Source organism: Schistocerca serialis, chromosome 11 (genome assembly GCF_023864345.2).
Source record: "Schistocerca serialis cubense isolate TAMUIC-IGC-003099 chromosome 11, iqSchSeri2.2, whole genome shotgun sequence".
Taxonomy (NCBI): Eukaryota; Metazoa; Arthropoda; class Insecta; order Orthoptera; family Acrididae; genus Schistocerca; species Schistocerca serialis.
This window is the reverse complement of record NC_064648.1, coordinates 151,775,583-151,794,769: the sequence shown is the minus strand read 5'-3', so window position 1 is coordinate 151,794,769 and position 19,187 is coordinate 151,775,583. Positions and strand designations below refer to the sequence as shown.

General features: G+C 39.8%; 1 protein-coding gene across 3 annotated transcripts in view; it reads right to left on the bottom strand.

Annotated features, from left to right (window-relative positions):
* Window positions 1-889: 889 nt before the first annotated feature.
* The window catches only part of LOC126426882 (dynamin-like 120 kDa protein, mitochondrial), a 200,116-nt gene continuing 181,818 nt past the window's right edge, over window positions 890-19,187 (bottom strand). For all 3 annotated transcript variants that reach the window (XM_050088928.1, XM_050088929.1, XM_050088930.1), the window contains 4 exons: window positions 18,030-18,230; window positions 14,111-14,204; window positions 4,657-4,767; window positions 890-1,429 (listed from right to left, as the gene is read on the bottom strand). In XM_050088928.1, the coding sequence (XP_049944885.1) occupies window positions 1,365-1,429; window positions 4,657-4,767; window positions 14,111-14,204; window positions 18,030-18,230 (471 nt within the window). In that variant the 3' untranslated portion in view covers window positions 890-1,364. The remainder of the gene's footprint in view (window positions 1,430-4,656; window positions 4,768-14,110; window positions 14,205-18,029; window positions 18,231-19,187) is intronic.

The window sequence follows — 19,187 nt, the reverse complement described above, 5'->3', positions numbered from 1 at the left end:
CCAGGCAATGCCGCTCAACTGCTGTTTGTGTATGAGAAATCGGTTGGAAACTTTCTTCATGTCAGCACGTTGTAGATGTTGCCAGCGGCACCAACCTTGTGTGAATGCTCTGAAAAGCTAATCATTTGCATATCACAGCATCTTCTTCCTGTCGGTTAAATTTCGCGTCTGTAACACATCATCTTCATGGGGTAGCAATTTTAATGACCAGTAGTGTATATTTGACATAAAGATTGTGAAGATGAAATTGCAAGAGATCTGAACATACCAGAGGCTTACCAGTAATTGCTTTTCATGCAAACCATTCATGACTGGAAGACAAAAAGGAGGAAGTGACCACTGTACACAAAGTACCATCTGCCACACATTGCAAGATGGCCTACGGAATATAGATCCCTCTATGTATGAAGAGTATGTTCCCCAGAAAAGCAACAGACATAAAAACATTCAGGGTGGTGAGATTATACAAGAGTATAAATGTACTTTTATTATTTTCGTAGCAGGTAATAGTGAACAGAAGAGATGAGTCGCAGACAGGCACAACAAAAAGAATGCTTTGTTTTGTCGTGCCTGTTTGTAACTCAACATCCCTGCTATATGGTGAGTAGCACTATCATTTTCATAATATCAAGTGATATGTTAATGTTCAGTGACAGTAATAAATGCTCACGATGTTCCTGTGGACATGGATTGTTACAATTCATCTTTGGGTGCATTTCATTACTTTTACGAAATCCATCAGTTCCATTACCTTGTACCATGTATTTTATTTTCAGTGATTCATACTGTCACCTCATAACTGTATTTTCAGTGGCAATGCCACAGCAGTAATGGTGCTGGCACACACTTTGCAGTGATTCACAGAATGTTGATAAGAATGACACAAAACTGAGAGAGCTACAATTCTTTATTACACATATATGTACATATATTTTACAAAAGAGAGGCTTCACTTAATTTATACAATTTTTGTGGACACATCTAAAACACTACAAAAGGTTTCGTGGTGCAAGTCGGAATGCTAATGTTAGATAAATTATAGAGTATTCCGCATTGAAAATTACTTGTGCCGTGCCTGTAAATTATTTCTCAATAGTTTCGAAATGGTTATAACGTAGTTCGAGGCTCTGAAAACGACTGCCGCTCCCACAGATTGGGAGAACTGCAGTACTACTCAATGTATTCGACAGTGTGGTGGCAGTCTGTCTGCCCTTCACATTGCCGTAGACTGAGGCAGGCGTTGTTCCTCTGCCGAATCAAATAAATTAACTTAGATTAAGGTTTGCAGCAAGGCTGAAAACTGACACACACGTATACACACACACACACAGTCACCTTCCTCCCGGAGTCGCCGCGGCGCCCGCTCACTTCTCCTTGTTGAGCGCCTGGATGAAGTCTTCTAGCTTCTCCTGGATCTGCCGCACCCTCTCTGTGGCAGACAAAAGAGGCCGTCACAATGCAATTTACTGTCGCTACTCACACCAGACACAGTTTGTGCAATACTCAGTCAACTTGCTCTAAATGTAGAAAAATGTAAGTTAGTTCAGATGTGTAGGAAAAACATTCCCGTAATGGTCAACACAGTCACATCGATTAAGTACAGCTTAGCCTGATTTATATCTACCTCTGTTTTGGCTAATTCTTATTTATATTTATAGATGAAGTTTTGTCAGTCCCAGAATAAAATAAATAAAAAGTGTGTAAGTTAAACCTCGTATGTATGTATGTAGTGAATTATTATGTAATTCACTGTCATACAGAGCAAATTCCAATGAAATAAATTGATTTTTGCATTATTGTAATGAGCACTGATGTTCTAAAAGAAGCCCTGTGATATTTCCCATAACACTGTTGACGCATACAGTGAGTGGATGGCACCAAGGAGGAAAGGGACAAAGACGTGGTTAACCAGAGCAGGCAGCACTGAAACAAAGACACTCCTGGCACTGTCTTTTCAATATAACAATTTCTTTCGTGGTAATAATTGAGAAGTTAAAAATTTTGTGCTGCGTTTACTGCCAAACAGTGGTTCTATCTTTCAGTCACTTTTGATCGGCCGTGGAGAACAGAAAAAGGAAAAGTTACACTCGATATCAGATATACAAGAGGTGGATGCTAATCCACACAAAACAAAATATGAAATTGCTTTGTACTTAGGAACTGCCTATACCACATAATATGTAGTCCATCAGCAAAAGAAACAGTAGTTTAATTGGATGCAAAACCAACAAAACGCAGCCGTCATAAAAAAGGGAGACCGGTGGCGGCTTGCTGAAAGCAAAGGCAATACATTAAGCTAGAAGTATGAACATCACCGCTGATTTCAAAGCTTCATGAGGATGGTTACAAAGATTTGAAGATTGTCACGGAATCACAGGGAGAACAATTTCTGGCAAATCGAAAGTTGTGGACAATGCCACAGTGCAATACTGGATTGATGAGGTCCTGCAGGGTATCTGAAGGGATTATCAACCTCAAAATATTTACAACTGCGACGAGACCAGCCTATCCCACAGTCTGCTTCCTAGTAAAACATTAGCTGAAAAGGGTGACTCGTGCCACAGAGGGAAGAAAATTAAACTTTTTTTGAAGTTGTTCACACCCTGAATGCAGATAGATCTGACAAAATTCCCCAACTTGTGACAGGAAAAATCTATGAATCCGAGGTGTTTCAAAGATGTAAAGATGAAACCTAAGGAATACAAATCCAGCAGCAATTCTTGGAAGCTTCTGGTTCTGATGGAACAGTGGTTTAAGAAACTGGACCTTAGAACAAAAAAGAAAGAAAAGAGGATTTTCCTCCTTATGGATCAATGTACAGCACATCCCCCACAAGTAGTTTTGGAAAACGTTACAGTGGAATTTTTCCCTCCAAACATACCAGAGTTCTAAACCCCACTTGATATGGACAGTATTGTAAATTTCGAAGTGCATTCTGGAAAAACACTGGTTCAACATTTGAAAGTAGTGACTGATGCAGGAAATGAAAATCTCTCCACTAACTTACTACAAGCCACGGAATTTATTTCGACCGTCCGGCAGCTGGTGTCATCCACATCCAACAACTGTTTCTGTAAAGCTGGTTTCTTCCAAGAAGAGACTGCTGCTGATGATGATGACGGCAGCAACGGTGAAGTCGAGTCCAGTAGTGAGCTAGCTCTACTGGAGGGTACAGATTTGGACAGTTCTGTACATTTTGATGATAATCTTGCTATGTGTGTGGAACTACGGGATGAGGAGATTATTTCTAATGTGTGCCAACAATGCGGTGACGATCGAGACGGGGGACCAGCTTCGAGCGACAGTGACGGAGGTGACAACTTGAATCTCGAAACACCTCATTTGGGTGAAGTGTTAAGTGCAATTTATGTATGCAGGTGCTACATCACTGTGAAAAGCTGTAGCAGAAAAGCTCTGAATTCATTATTAAAGTTTGCAAAATGAGGTCTATACACTTAATACAAGAAATGTGAAAGAAGCCAAATTATCTGATTTCTTTAATGTAGGAACATGTTAAAAATTATGCATTTTTTCTTTAATACAGTATCAAATCGCAACACAGTATCTAATTTCTCTTAAGCAGGACTGAATAATATTTTCTTCTTTCAATACTGTATTCTATTGTTTGCGTAGTTTACATATGTGGCCCCATTGTATGACCTTTTTTTTCTTTTTTTTATATCTGACTTCCAACTAATTCTGAGTTACAAGTAATCTTTTCTCTTTCTCTTAATATAGGTATAAATCTGGTTCAACTGTACTTTGGTTCCCACAAAATATAAATTATTAATGATTATTTCAAGTTCAGCTACGATTTACAGTTTCAACAATAAGTTGTAAGTTATAAAGTCTCAACCATTCCTGGAAATTCCTTTGTTACTACTGGCTGTCACCATTTGATGCTGTGTCACATTATCTTATTATTATGAGAAATTCTTGCACAAACACACTTAAATGTCGGCATTCAATTGTCGTATTCCAAACTGGATACCCTTCAAAGTACGTCATTATTAGCGTCAAGTGGCACAGTGCAAATAAAAGGCCTAATACTACTTCTCACTGAAATTAATAGAAAAAAGCTCTAAGCCTAAATGTTTAATGCCAATCTACAAAATATGTACGTTCAGGTAGGGAACGGTATTCACATTTTCTTATAAAATTAATGAAACTCACTTAGGCTTTAGTGCTAACAACAAATTCACAGAAAGGTGACACATTCTTAGACATACATCTCATCACTCTAAAAATTACTCAATTGGAAATGGGCCCAGAACACAATGACCCACAAAAAAGTAATGAAGATTACCGAACAATCACCATCGATACAATACGACACCCTCCTTCACCCTTCCTTACGAGACTCCACAATTGATTATTTCCAAAGCACAATGGCAGCTAAATTTGTAGCAAAACAAGCTCAGTACACTTCTTTCTCACCAAAATCCATTCAATTCATGCTAGGGTCTCCCAAAATCCCACATTTTTCAAAATTCCCCTACTTTTCCAGTTAACTCAACTTCCTCGAGAATTGTAATTTTCCAGGCAAACCGCCATGCTATATTAGCTACTTCAAAAATGCTCTGTTCCTGTCAGTCACCTCATAGGAAAGGAACAACGAGTGAAGGAGAGGGGGGAGGGGCGGGGGGCAGTACTCACTGAGCTCCTCGGCCAGCGTGACGCGCCTCCCGGTCAGCAGCTTCTCCTTCTTCTCCTGGTCCTGGCTGTACTCCTCCAGCACTTCCTTGATCTCCTTGTCCAGCCTCCGTGCTGTGTGTGGACAGAGATTCACAGTTATTTCTCAAAACTTAATACGTGTGAATAAACACAGTAAAGCAAAGCTATCGCCTGGAAGGTCCGTACGAGCCCGACAGTTCTGAGGTAAGCACAGGAGATGCTGAGTCGCAATAGGCACAATAAAAAGATTCACACAATTAAAGCTTTCAGCCATTAAGGCCTTTGTTAGCAGTAGACACACACACACACACACACACACACACACACACACACACACACACACACAACTTGCACACATATCTGCAGTCTCAGAGAGCTGAAAGCCCACTCACTCTCACCTCTCTGAGACTGAAGATGTGTGTGCAAGTTGCATTTGTGTGTGCAAGTTGCATTTGTGTGTGTGTGTGTGTGTGTGTGTGTGTGTGTGTGTGTGTGCGGGTGTGTGTATATGTGTCTACTGCTAACAAAGGCCTTAATGGCCGAAAACTTTAATTGTGTGAATCTTTTTATTGTGCCTATCGCGACTCAGCATCTCCACTATATGGTGAGTAGCAACTTTCCTTCTCTGGCATTGTTACATTCCATCCTGGATTTTTCATTGTTTAATATTCAACTAATTTATAAATAAAACATTCAAAAGTGTTAACATAATGTTAGTGAGAATGCTCTACACATACCAACTTATTTTGTAAGAGGAAAAAACTTAAAATACATTTAAAAATATGTCCCCTATTCTCTCAATTAATGTTTTAAGTATTATGGTTTGGAATGTTTTATTTATAAATTTTTGCCTGTATTGAATTTTAAGTCATTAGTACATCTAGGGAGCTCGCTTTAAAGCTACACACACTTTACACCAATTAAATCTTTTAAAAGTTTAATATAAAGTGGAAGCATACATGTATGTTTTTAGTATACAACAGTCAACTGGTAGTTCTGTTATGCACTTTGTAACAAGTTACTCTGTAGCTACAAGATTTGGTATATTATACAATTTTTGTATTGTAATTACATAAAAAGGTTTTGGTTTTGAAGCATTGTACACACAAGATTAGAACTGAACTTTTTTTTTTTTTTTTTTTTTTTTTTTTTTTTTTTTTTTTTTTTTTTTTTTTTTTTTTTAAACATAAGTCAAGATGAGAGACATTACCCGAAACTTGTCATTTTGAAACAGAAACAGCACTTTGGAGACAGAAATCAGGCCTATTTTGTGGTATATGTTCATAAAAAGCAAGGTACGAGGGATGCTTCCCCACAGTTGGCAGTATGACGAAATTTGTTGCCCACTCGCCACTACCCTCCCCACATTAAGCCGTGCTACTGTCACAGTACCCCATCGTAACCTTCTGAAATCGTCAATTTAAGTCTGTATGTGCTCAAGTATTTTCTCTTTGACATAAGGGGACCAGAAGAAACAATAAGCTGATAAATGAGTGAACATAGATGGTGAAACAATTTGCTTCCCTGTTTCTGTCAAACAACTGTTTGACATACCACCAGTTGGCAATTTCACAATGAAAAAAATGTGATACTTCCATTTTTTAACTTACTTTTATTTATTCCATTGATGATTTAATCCAAGCAACTTTTGGTACACCATTTGCCAGTAAATTTTCTTCCTCAGTGCAGAACACTGTTTTAATTTGCCAGGTAGTTTTAGTACATGTTTCTCAGGTCCTTTAACACTACGACTGCCGAGTGGTCAATTTGACCACTTTTTATATTTTAACATGTTATTATCTACATCTACATTTATACTCCGCAAGCCACCCAACGGTGCGTGGCGGAGGGCACTTCACGTGCCACTGTCATTACCTCCCTTTCCTATTCAGTCGCATATGGTTCGCTGGAAGAACAACTGCCGGAAAGCCTCCATGTGCGCTCGAATCTCTCCACTTTTACATTTGTGATCTCCTCGGGGGGTATAAGTAGGGGGAAGCAATATACCTCATCCAGAAACGCACCCTCTCGAAACCTGGCGAGCAAGCTACACCGCGATGCAGAGCGCCTCTCTTGCAGAGTCTGCCACTCGAGTTTGCTAAACATCTCCGTAACGCCATCACGCTTACCAAATAACCCTGTGACGAAATGCGCCGCTCTTCTTTGGATCTTCTCTATCTCCTCCGTCAACCCGATCTGGTACGGATCCCACACTGATGAGCAATACTCGAGTACAGGTTGAACGAGTGTTTTGTAAGCCACCTCCTTTGTTGATGGACTACATTTTCTAAGGACTCTCCCAATGAATCTCAACCTGGTACCCGCCTTACCAACAATTAATTTTATATGATCATTCCACTTCAAATAGTTCCACATGCATACTCCCAGATATTTTACAGAAGTAACTGCTACCAGTGTTGTTACGCTATCATATAATCATACAATAAAGGATCCTTCTTTCTATGTATTCGCAATACATTGCATTTGTCTATGTTAAGGGTCAGTTGCCACTCCCTGCACCAAGTGCCTATCCGCTGCAGATCTTCCTGCATTTTGCTACAATTTTCTAATGCTGCAACTTCTCTGTATACTACAGCACCATCCGCGAAAAGCCGCGGTCAATTTCTAATCTATGCTGTTGTGAGTTAATGACTTTTCCTAAATGTTTATGTAGATCATATAAATAGTCCAATATTTATTTTATCTTCATTAGTTTTCGTTGAATGACCACTTATACTTAAAACTGCTGAGTGGTCACTTTGACCACATTACATGTATATTTGAAAACAGATTATTTAAAGATTGTTGTGCGTTACTCCCCGGATTTATTCTTAGAACTCGTCAACAATGTACTAAATATGTTGGTTACTGAAGTTTATTCACAATGTTTGAATTTAAAAGCTGAACAATGCAATATGTCATTTATTGTTTGCTAATGGGTTTTGCATAAACAAGACTGATTATTTGAGTACTGGTCTCAGAGCAGTAGACATGGCTCAGACATCACAGCGATACATACCACGGCCATGGCCACTTTCAGATGAAGAAATTGTCACACTTTTGTATGAATCGGATGCTGAAAATAGTCCTGAAGTTGAGGACCTTGTGGAAGATTCTACAGATGAAGATTACCAACCTGAAACTAATGTGGAGAGTGACAGCTCCGAGACTGAAGATGAAGGTAATTTACATTCACTTGTGTTATTATTATTATTATTATTATTATTATTATTATTACTATATGAATAATGATCACTATTATAATAGAGCTGACACTTCTACTGCTACTTCTGTTACTGCTATTTTATTGTGTGGTATGTTATCTTTATAATGAGTTGTAGCTTTCTAATTGTCTCTTTCCTCATGCAGTTGCTGAACCAGGACCAAGCAGTAATATAAACAATGCTAGAGAAGGACCTACACTGGGTAAAAAAAAGAACTGCACCTCCAGTAAGTGGACCAATACAGAATCGACGTAGAAAAGCAGAATGAAGTGAGGGTTCACTCCCAGAACCTGGCTCAAAACTCCTGGGGAAGGACGGGATCATGGAGTGGACCGAAGCAGACTTCGGTGTTACTACTCCATGTAGGAGAGGTCAACAGCATATATTGAAAGAAACACGGGGACCTACTTCACACGCAAAGCGGCACGTCTCAAATGATAATGTTTCGAGTGCCTGGTGCCTTTTAGTTGATCGATCAATGTTGAAACACATAAAGAAATGCACAGAAGTAGAGGCACAACAGCTTCTTGGAAATGATTCCTGGAGTTTGCATTTAGAAGAATTAGATGCATTTGTTGCTTTATTATATGTTTGTGGTGCACTAGGTGCCAGATGTATTGAAGTAGATGAGTTGTGGTCGAAAAAGTGGGGAGCCCCATTTTTCACTGACACAATGAGCAGAAACAGCTTTCAAGAAACTTTGAAATATCTGCGTTTTGATGAAAAAAATACATGGTCGGAACGTTTGAAAAGTGACAAACTTGACTTATATCAACTACTTGGAACCATAGAAAACTGTCAGTTGAATTACATACCTGGATCAAATGTCACTGTGGACGAACAACTTTTCCCCAGCAGAACCAGGTCTCCGTATTTGCAATTTATGCTGAATAAGCCTGATAAATTCGGAATCAAATCCTGGCTTCTAGCAGATGTAGAAACAAAATATCTTTGTAATGGGTTCCCTTCTGTAGGAAAGAACGAACAGAGGGCACCTAATGGGAAACTTTCAGAACAAGTAGTAATGAAGTTGGTAGCTCCATATCGCAATAAGGGGCGAAATGTGACTACTGATAATTTTTTCTCTGCGGTCACACTTGGGGAGACACTGGAGAAAGAGAAAACTAGTCTTGTCGGCACTACCAACCGTGCAAGAAAAGAAATTCTGAACACTACAAAAAAATGAAAACTCCTCTTTACACGTCTGTTCTCTTGAAAAGGGAAGGTGGTACTCTGACTGTTTACCAAGGGAAAAAGAACAAAAATGTTCTTCTGTATAGCACCATGCACACAGATGTTGAAATACAAAATAATTCGAAACACCTTCCCAAAACAGTGAGCTTCTACAATAGCACAAAATTTGCTGTAGATATCTCGGACCAGATGACGAGGAAATATTCTGTTCGCTCTGGTACTCGTCGATGGCCTGCACACGTATTTCACAATATCCTTGATTTAGCAGCCATCAACGCATGGATCATTTTCAAGCTAGTGATAGGGATCAAAATAAGTAGGAGGAATTTCATCCTAAATCTAGCAGAAGAATTACGTAGAGCCTATATGGAAACCAGAAATCAGGAAAAGATGCCAAGGGGTGGAAAAGAAAAGGAAGAAAAGGACAATGGTGATGAAGAAAGAGAAGAAGCGGAAATTCCTGCGAAATTAAGAAAACTATGCCAAATGAGGAAATGCAGAAACAAGACAAATGAAGTGTGCAGTAAATGCAAGAGATATGTTTGTGGGCCGTGTACATATAAAGTAATAAAGACAGTAGTTTGTAATGCTTGTAAGTAGGATTAGGTACTATACATGGTCATATTTTATGATTGGTCTTTCTCTTAACATATTCATGGGTACTTGGTTTCTCCAGTAAGATTAATTTCTATTAATTTTAAAACTACTGCAATACAATTAGTATGGTTGCAGATAAATATTGTGAACTATGTTCTTTAATATTAGTAATATTATGTTCCCATTGTTGTTGTAAAATACAATGATACTGTTATTAAACATAATTAAAGTGATACATTGTTATCAAGGTCATTAATATTTACATTAAACAGCACAGCATGTACTTACAAAGAAAGTGGTCACTTTGGCGACATCGACGGTTCTAAGTATAGTACTAGTTCCGGTGGTTCTAGTGTTAAGTCGATGCTTGTGACATGCCCAGTGCAACTACAGTGATTACATTCTAGCAAGTGCTTCTCAGAATGAACGACTTTTCTACTCGCCTCTGAACACCCAAACAGCTGCTTGCCTGTTGTACAAATATACTCAAGTTTTGCCTCCCGTTTCAGTTTTCTACATGGATTTTGCAGTTCCTTACAGCAGCTGACATATGTTACTTCATGAGCTTCTGTTGAAATAGTCCTGAATCTATCATGACTAACTTTTCAAAATGCATAATGTCAGAAAACATCATTTTCAGGAGAAACAAAAAACTTATACAAGAGCATTTTATTAATTTTTTCGAATTTTACACAAAATACACAGTTAGGGCTATTGATGAAAGAGTGTTTATTATAACACTGGTTGTCTGTTTCTTCATTCAAGATATGAGGACTTTTGGGGTGGAGCAAATGCAGTTTGTTGTGTTTTGTGGTATATCAGCTATTACGGACATCAATTTCATTAGTTTGCAACAACGCACCCAACAATGTTGTAATACTAAAAATGAATGACAAAGGCCTTTTTGGCCGAAAGCTTTCTTGGTTGTTTTTCGTTGTTGCTGTCTGCAACTGAGCATTTCCGCTATATGGTGAGTAGCAATCTATACTTTTCATAATACTGTCATTATTTCATCCTGGATTTTCCATTGTTTGAAAATGAATACATTTTGGTCAAGTTGGCAAGTTAAAAGTTTTCACTTCAGTCCACCGCTCTTACACTGTAGCCAACGTCGCTTAACCCTCGAGCGAGCGTGCCAGTGTAAAAAGTGTGCCACCTGCAAATCAAATTGTTTTGCCCCATTCCACTGTTGTTTCACAATTGTGAACCCATCCCCATTTCTTCATTATTGCTTCAGCTAACACAGTGATAAATTGTGTTGTCCTATGTCCAAGTAAGCAGCAGTGAGAAAAAAATTTACATTGCGTGGAAGAAAATGCCCCAGATTCCGAGCTAGCAGCACAATCCCACAATGAGGCAGCTGTCTACAAGGTAATTAGTAACTGCATATGCGGTTGGCTGGGATCTGATGCAACTGCACTGTTCGAGTGGGTTATTACTATGGGGTATCACCCATCTGTGCCAATGGAATGATATTAATGAAAGTTATTTCATTACAATTAAATTAAACAGTGGTTTAGTCCATATTATGTACGTTTATTTTATCACTGTTTAATTAAACTAAGATAAAACAATGATTTTGCTCATACATGTTTACCTCGGAACCATAGAGACTGCTACTCTTTACATTTGTACAAAGTACGGCGCGTGCCCACTTGTGTTATGAAAAACGGCACGCACGCTTTAAGGTTAATAAAACAAAATAAAATAAAAAGATGGACATTGAATTTGATCCATTCATAGTACAAGACAAAATGCTATTTGTTTTCATTTGCTACTTTTGAAAGCTTGTTTTGAAGGTTTTAAAAATCATTTTAACGAGATCTGATTGTAGAAGTGTGTAGAGCAGGATTTCATATCAAACTTAATTTTGTCCACCAGTGGACATTAGGCATTTTGAAAAGTTGCTACTCAGATGTGTGTGGCAGTTAAATGTTTGTGCAACACAGAACCTACTGCAGTCTTTGATGTGCCTAAAGATCCCCCCCCCCCCCCCCCCCCCTCTCTCTCTCTCTCTCTCTCTCTCTCTCTCTCTCTCTCTCTCTCTCTCTCTCTCACTCTCAGGTATTGATCAGCACACATCACTTCACGCACAGTGTTAATGTTTTCTGAAACGATAACCAACTTTGGACGACCATCACAGAATTTTTCGTTGGCAGGAACAACACCACAATGCAAATCTACAAACCAATTGTAAACAGTCTTTTCTGCACATGATTCATTACCAAAATCCAAACAGTGATTCAAGGCATTATTACTGACTCAGATCTTTCTGAAAACCATGAAAAAATATCTAACAAAGACCTTCATATTAAGTTTCAATTTTTTCACAACATTGTTTCTACAATCACTCACTGTAAAATAAAATTACTTACCCAATTTCAGATCTGCAATTGTTTAGACAGTAAAAATGATGCATTTTAAAACAATAGTGATTTCACATTGTAACAGAAAAACTCCTGACATCAATTATATATTTTTAATTTGATCTTATTCTGTTAACAGCACATGTACAATAATTACATGAAATACACTACTGGCCATTAAAATTGCTACACCACAAAGAGGACGTGCTACAGACGCGAAATTTAACCGACAGGAAGAAGATGCTGTGATATGCAAATAGCTTTTCAGAGCATTCACACAAGGCTGGTGCCGGTGGCGACACCTACAACGTGCTGAGATGAGGAACGTTTCCAACTGATTTCTCATACACTAACAGCAGTTGACCGGCGTTGCCTGCTGAAATGTTGTTGTGATGCCTCGTGTAAGGAGGAGAAATGTGTACCATCATGTTTCTGACTTTGATAAAGGTGGGATTGTAGCCTATCGCGATTGCAGTTTATCGTATCACGATATTGCTGCTCGTGTTGGTCGAGATCCAATGACTGTTAGCAGAATATGGTGGGTTCAGGAGGGTAATACGGAACGCCGTGCTGGATCCCAACGGCCTCGTATCACTAGCAGACGAGATGACAGGCATCTTATCCACACGGCTGTAACGGATCGTGCAGCCACGTCTCGATCCCTGAGTCAACAGACGGGGACGTTTGCAAGACATCAATCATCTGCACGAACAGTTCGACGACGTTTGCAGCAGCATCATTTCTCATACACAAACAGCAGTTGACCGGTGTTGCCTGGTGAAACGTTGTTGTGATGCCTCGTGTAAGGAGACCGTAGCTGCGGTTACCCTTGACGCTGCATCACAGACAGGAGCACCTGCGATGGTGTACTCAATGACAAACCTGGGTGCACGAATGGCAAAACGTCATTTTTTGGATGAATCCAGGTTCTGTTTACAGCATCATGATGGCCGCATCCACGTTTGGCGACATCGCTCTGAACGCACATTGGAAGCGTGTATTCGTCATCGCCACACTGCCGTATCACCCAGCGTGATGGTATGGGGTGCCATCGGACACATGGCTCAGTCACCTCTTGTTCGCATTGACGGCACTTTGAACAGTGGATGTTACATTTTAGATGTGTTATGACCTGTGGCTCTACCCTTCATTCGATCCCTGTGAAACCGAACATTTCAGCAGGATAATGCATGACTGCAGGTTGCAGGTCCTGTACGGGCCTTTCTGGATGCAGAAAATGTTTGACTGCTGCCCTGGCCAGCACATTCTCCAAATCTCTCACCATGGAAAACATCTGGTCAATGGTGGCCGAGCAACTGGTTCATCACAATACGCCAGTCGCTACTCTTGATGAACTGTGGTATCGTGTTGAAGCTGCATGGGCAGCTGTCCCTGTACGCGCCATCCAAGCTCTGTTTGACTCAATGCCCAGGCGTATCGAGGCTGTTATTACGGCCAGAGGTGGTTGTTCTGGGTACTGATTTCTCAAGATCTATGCACCCAAATTGTAATTAAACGTAATCACATGTCAGTTTTAGTATAATGTATTTGCCCAATGAATACCCACTTATCATCTGCATTGGTGTAGCAATTTTAATCGCCAGTAGTGTAGATAGTTTCTTATTCATGCCTTATTTCACTCAACTTTATTATTTGCAGCATAGTTTTCATACTGCTGATAATATTACGTTTGATGCTTATGGAAACATTTCCTTTAAAGAAGTACTAGTGACTTACTACACATGCTAATGCATCGAAGGTGAAATTTTCAGTTTGTGGTGAAAAGATGTGTACTGTAAAATCTCTGTCTCTTTTCTTTCTGGAATTCCCCCACCCCCAACCTTTACTTACTCACAGTACAAAGGCACTGATTATTTATTCATAGTTTATGTGTGTGATTTATTCCTTTATGCTCTCACAATATTTTGTTCATAAATTTTCTTATCAGCATTCTGCCAGCAATGCACTAACTCATTTCACAACCGAGCAGCTTCAGCTCACGGGATCCCACTGAAGCTGACAAATAAGAAATGAAATGAAACAAGAGGTGCGTACCTTCCCTGTTCATGACCTGCTGCCTGAGAGCGTTGGCCGTCACCTTCAGCATCTGCTGGATCCTCCAGAAGAGCACCACATCCGCACAGTCCACCTGCAACACAGCACACACTCAGTCGCCACCCGTACTCTGAAGCGATTGTCTATTTCCTCTTGTATCCGATGACAGCAGCATGCCAAAATGCTTAATTTACAGTTGATGGGGAAAAATAAAGTGCAGGTTTAACCAGCCATTCTTAATCCTGCTGTTACCTTCAAGTCAACAAAACCCAAGCAGGAGTTTATTCTTTCATAACATTTTTATATCTAAACCCTTGCACCTGAAACATGCCGACTTTATTTTTCAAACAATGGAAAAATTCAGGATAAAATAATATGTATGCACACACACACACACACACACACACACACACTCACACACACACACACACACACAAACTGCACAGACACCGGTGACCACAGCTGGGCAGGCTGGAAAGAAGGGAGGAGAGCGGACTGCACCCAGACACAACAGCTCTGTCTGTGTGTGTGTGTGTGTGTGTGTGTGTGTGTGTGTGTGTTTTCTTTTTTTTGTTCTATTTCAGGAGAACTTTTTTGACCTAAAGCTTCCTTTATGATAGCTTAATTTGTTACATTTGTGCCCCTTTGGTCTATACGACCTGGATGTTTAAAAATTCCTGACTTGTGCAAACACTGGTAATAAAATTTTATTTCACCACCTCTGAGATATATACATAATGTTTGTTTATTTTTTTTTTTTTTTTTATAACAATGCATATAGTTGCTTGCTTACTGTTGAAATATGTGAACTTACACAACAATGCAGGTTGATTATTACATTCAAACTATCAAAACATTATTGCTATCACTGATATTTCATCAACTGTATGGTGTGGAACAGTTAATGTATCTGATGTAGTAGCTTTTGTGTGTTGATCATAACAAAACAGTTTTTTTCTGATGAATGACTGAAAGAATTAGTAAATGCATATGACAGTGAGGAGACGATCTTTACAGAAGAAAATCAAACAAGTGATGGCAGCATTCAAGCTACATCTGAATCAGAAGACACTTTAGAGACTGATATCTCACACGGCAACATGCAAGTGGTTCTGCCAAATGACAAAAATGTCATGTGGAACTTAGGACCTTTCCCGCATCAACAAAATGGAACAGCATCCAGTCCTAACATTATAAAACAGACTTCTTGTCCAACAATATATGCTATATCCAGTGTAAGTGATAAAAAAAATTCTCTTTTCAAGCTCTTATACGGATGAAAGTATTCAGAACAGTGTGGCGGGAATGGCTAATATTGAGGGCAAAAAAAATTTCATGGTGACAGCGGGAAAGAATGAGATCAAATTACACTTGAAACCTGTATTGGTTTATATTGATGGCCAAAGTGTATAAATTGTACATTGTATTCAGAAACAGAGCCATCCTTCCGTCATAATGCCATAGAAGTGGTTCTGTTGCATCTCATGTGTGACATAGTTTGATGACAAGCCTGGTCGAAGGGCAAATAAATTAGCACCTATACGAGTGCTGTGGGAGAAAGTGGAAATATTTTCAAAACTATATAATCCTACCGCAAATCAAATAATGGAAAATCCAGGATGGAATGTAACAATAAAAGAGAAGAAAAGTTGCTACTCACCATATAGTGGAGACGGTGAGCCGCATAGGCACAACAAAAAGATTCACACAATCATAGCTTTCGGCTGTTAAGGCCTTTGTCTGCAGTAGACACACACGCACGCACACGCGCGCACACACACACACACACACACACACAAGCGCAACTTGCATGAGTGTGTGTGTCTACTGCTGACAAAGGCCTTAATGGCTGAAAGCTATGATTGTGTGAATCTTTTTATTGTGCCTATCGCTATATATGGTGAGTAGCAATAATCCTGTCACAAACATAGATTAGCTAACACAATCCAAGTTTAAGATCATAATAACTTTTAATACTTTATGAGTATTACATCCTTAAATACCAATTGGGTCATTAGGACCCAAAAGCCAAGAGAGCATATGAGGAGTGGAAACAGAAAATGACCTAAGTGCCGGATCTGACCCGTACTGACAGGTTCTAAGTGCCAGCAAGAAAAAAACAGCTCAGCACAAAGACTGTGTGCCATCTACTAACATAAATTTGAAAGACCACCTCACATTCATTTCCAATCTTCATATATGTAAAAGCTTTTTAGAGGAAAGGATCAAGGTTAATAAGGCTACTTATTAAGAAGAAATAGCACCTTATCGGTTTTGAACTGACAGATTCGTCATTGGGTAGCTGTTCACATTTAGAATTACAAACAAATTATGCAGTGCATATAGCGTCGGCAGAATTTTGTGGCGCAAAAGTTGCTCGAGGTGGTGGTGCTCCACAGAAGAAACTATGTATGGAAAAGGGCTACATTCTAAATAGTCTTCACGCGTTTGCTGCCGGATCACGTTGTGCAAATTCCACAATATTTCCTCAGAGCAACTGTCCGACATCTTCAGGTCGTACCTAGCCACCGGCAAGGTTTAACCACCTGAAGATGTCGGGCAGTTGCTCCGAGGATATATTGTGGAATTTGTGCAACGTGATCCGGCGGCTAACCCGTGAAGACTATTTACAACATGTCTGCTAGAAAAGCTTGAAGAGTGACAAGGGCTGCATTACTGCATTTGGACCTATAGCTGTATATTTAGAACGGTTTACATTTGAGTGCTAGTGGGCCAGACAGCTGCTGCCAGCGAAGCCAGACAGGGGCTGTACTGGCACCGTCCGCTTCTACTGGCTCGCCCAATATACTGCGCAAAGAACTGCTCTATGGGCTCTCGAGTTGGGACACTTTTCCAGGTGCAACAACTTTGCCTATTTTGGGGAAATAAACAACTCCAGGAAACAGTGTGGAGCACTGGAGCAGAAAAGGCCATATGGACATATGGGCAGAAATGCAGGCACACCCACTTTAAGGTGGCAACAAAAGACCTATGACAGCGTAGATTTCAATGACTGAGTGCACACGTGAGAAGACGTCGGCAAATAGGAATGTCCTGCCCGTACCGGTGTTTCAGCTCCACACTCGAGAGAGCACCGAGCTAGAGCACAGTCCAGTAGTAGCCACATTATCCACTGTACTGTGGTGTGACATGTTATTAATTCAGAATAACACATTATACTTTTTCCTCTCAAGTCGATCAAACATGTTCATTTAAAATCATCATTTATAAATTATTTAAGTAGAGGTCTTCCAACTGAGGGTCCTTCCATTTGATACGTCTGCAGACACAATGGGAGAAGTACGAGCACAGGACATTGGATGATGGCAATCCAGTTTTCTCAACTGCTGTGACCGTGACACTTATAATTTAGTGTTGAGACTTGGCAGAGTTTCAGAAGGCACAGAACAAGAGGTGCTGCCTACAATGACAATGCCCAGAAACAGTTGAAAGGAGTTTGCCAGAAATGTCATTGCATTCTATTTGGACCTGTTGTAAGAGTCCATTTGGAGATGATGTTCTGATTTACAAATTCACAAGAGATCTGTACAACCACTTACTAAATGTTAATATATACTGAAGATGAAATACAGACACTGAGCTATCACGACCAAACCACTATACTGTTACTGCCCTCTGCTGACAACACAACGCACCCGGCCTCCTTTTATACTGGCGGGTCCACCTCTTGCGACATCCGGTTACCGATTTCACATTACATAGCGGTATTTGGATACTTTTGATCAAATAGTGTACATGTACAATAGTAGAAGAGAAAGATAACATCTTTATCTTTTACCCTTCTCAATGGGAGCACTCCTCCATTCGTATTATTGATTGTCAGATCCTGTACGTATTTACATTCCTGCCTTTTCCCACAACGTGTGCACGACACGATACACAAACAGAGATGACGTACCTCCTTTTCGTGGCCCTGGTGGTACATGTAGTACAGCTTGCGACAGTCGTAGGCACGGGCCAGGCTCTGTTTCAGGAAGTGTTTCCTGAAGACGGGATACCACGTCTCTCGGATGAACTCGAAGTCCACGTCGATCTTTGTCCGCTGCAGGTTCTTGCGCACAGCTGCCAACTCGTCGTACGACAGCGACGGCGAGTGTTTCTGAAAACGTTTGGAGACCGATTACGTTTGTTGTCTTTGGTATCCTCATATTATAATTCACATTAATGTCTGCCACCAAAATTAATAAGAGCTGCAACAGAACCATGTGGGACCATCGTACTTGCTCTTAAACCACTCTTGACATTAGTATAAGTTTTTGTTCTTACTCAGATCTTGTTTTGTTAAGAGCACATACATGATAATCACTCAAAACAGCTTACTTCTTATTCATGCCTTTTCCAGTGAAATTTGTTATTCACTGGATATTTTTAAGACTAATGATGATAGTAGCATAGGGTGCTTATAAATGAATACTGGGGTTTTAACGCTTTATAATATTTATTATATTAAACTTACAGTTATAAATGATATGTCAAATGAAAGAGTAACTCAAACAGCTTTACCAAGAACCTTATAAATGTTCAATGTGAGCGCCATTTGTCACACGGTACACATCAAGTCTATAGCCGACTTCACCCAAACGTTGATATGTGTGTCTTCAGTGATTGTAGCAACAGCTGCTTCAATCCGGTTTCTTAATCCAGGGAGGTCTGCTGGTAGCGGAGGCACGTACACACTATCCTCAATGAAGACACCAAAGGAAAAAATCGCATGGTGTTAGGTCGATTGGAGGCCGTGCAAAGCAAGCCCTGTCATTCGGCCCCTTGCGGCCTATCCAGCGCTTGGGTACAGTGAAGTTCAACCAATTGGGTGCTTCGCTATGCCAGTGAGGTGCGCACTGGTGCCAAAAACGACTGTTTGGATTGCTCTTTCATTTGACATATCATTTATAAATATAAGTATAATGTATTAAATATTATAAAACATTAAAACCCTGATATCCATTTATAAACACCCTGTACATCTCGATACTTTAGAAATATTTTATTTGAAAGATTATTCATGATGCACAAAAAAAAGCACCTGGAGGCAAAATTTTCAGATAGCAAATATCTG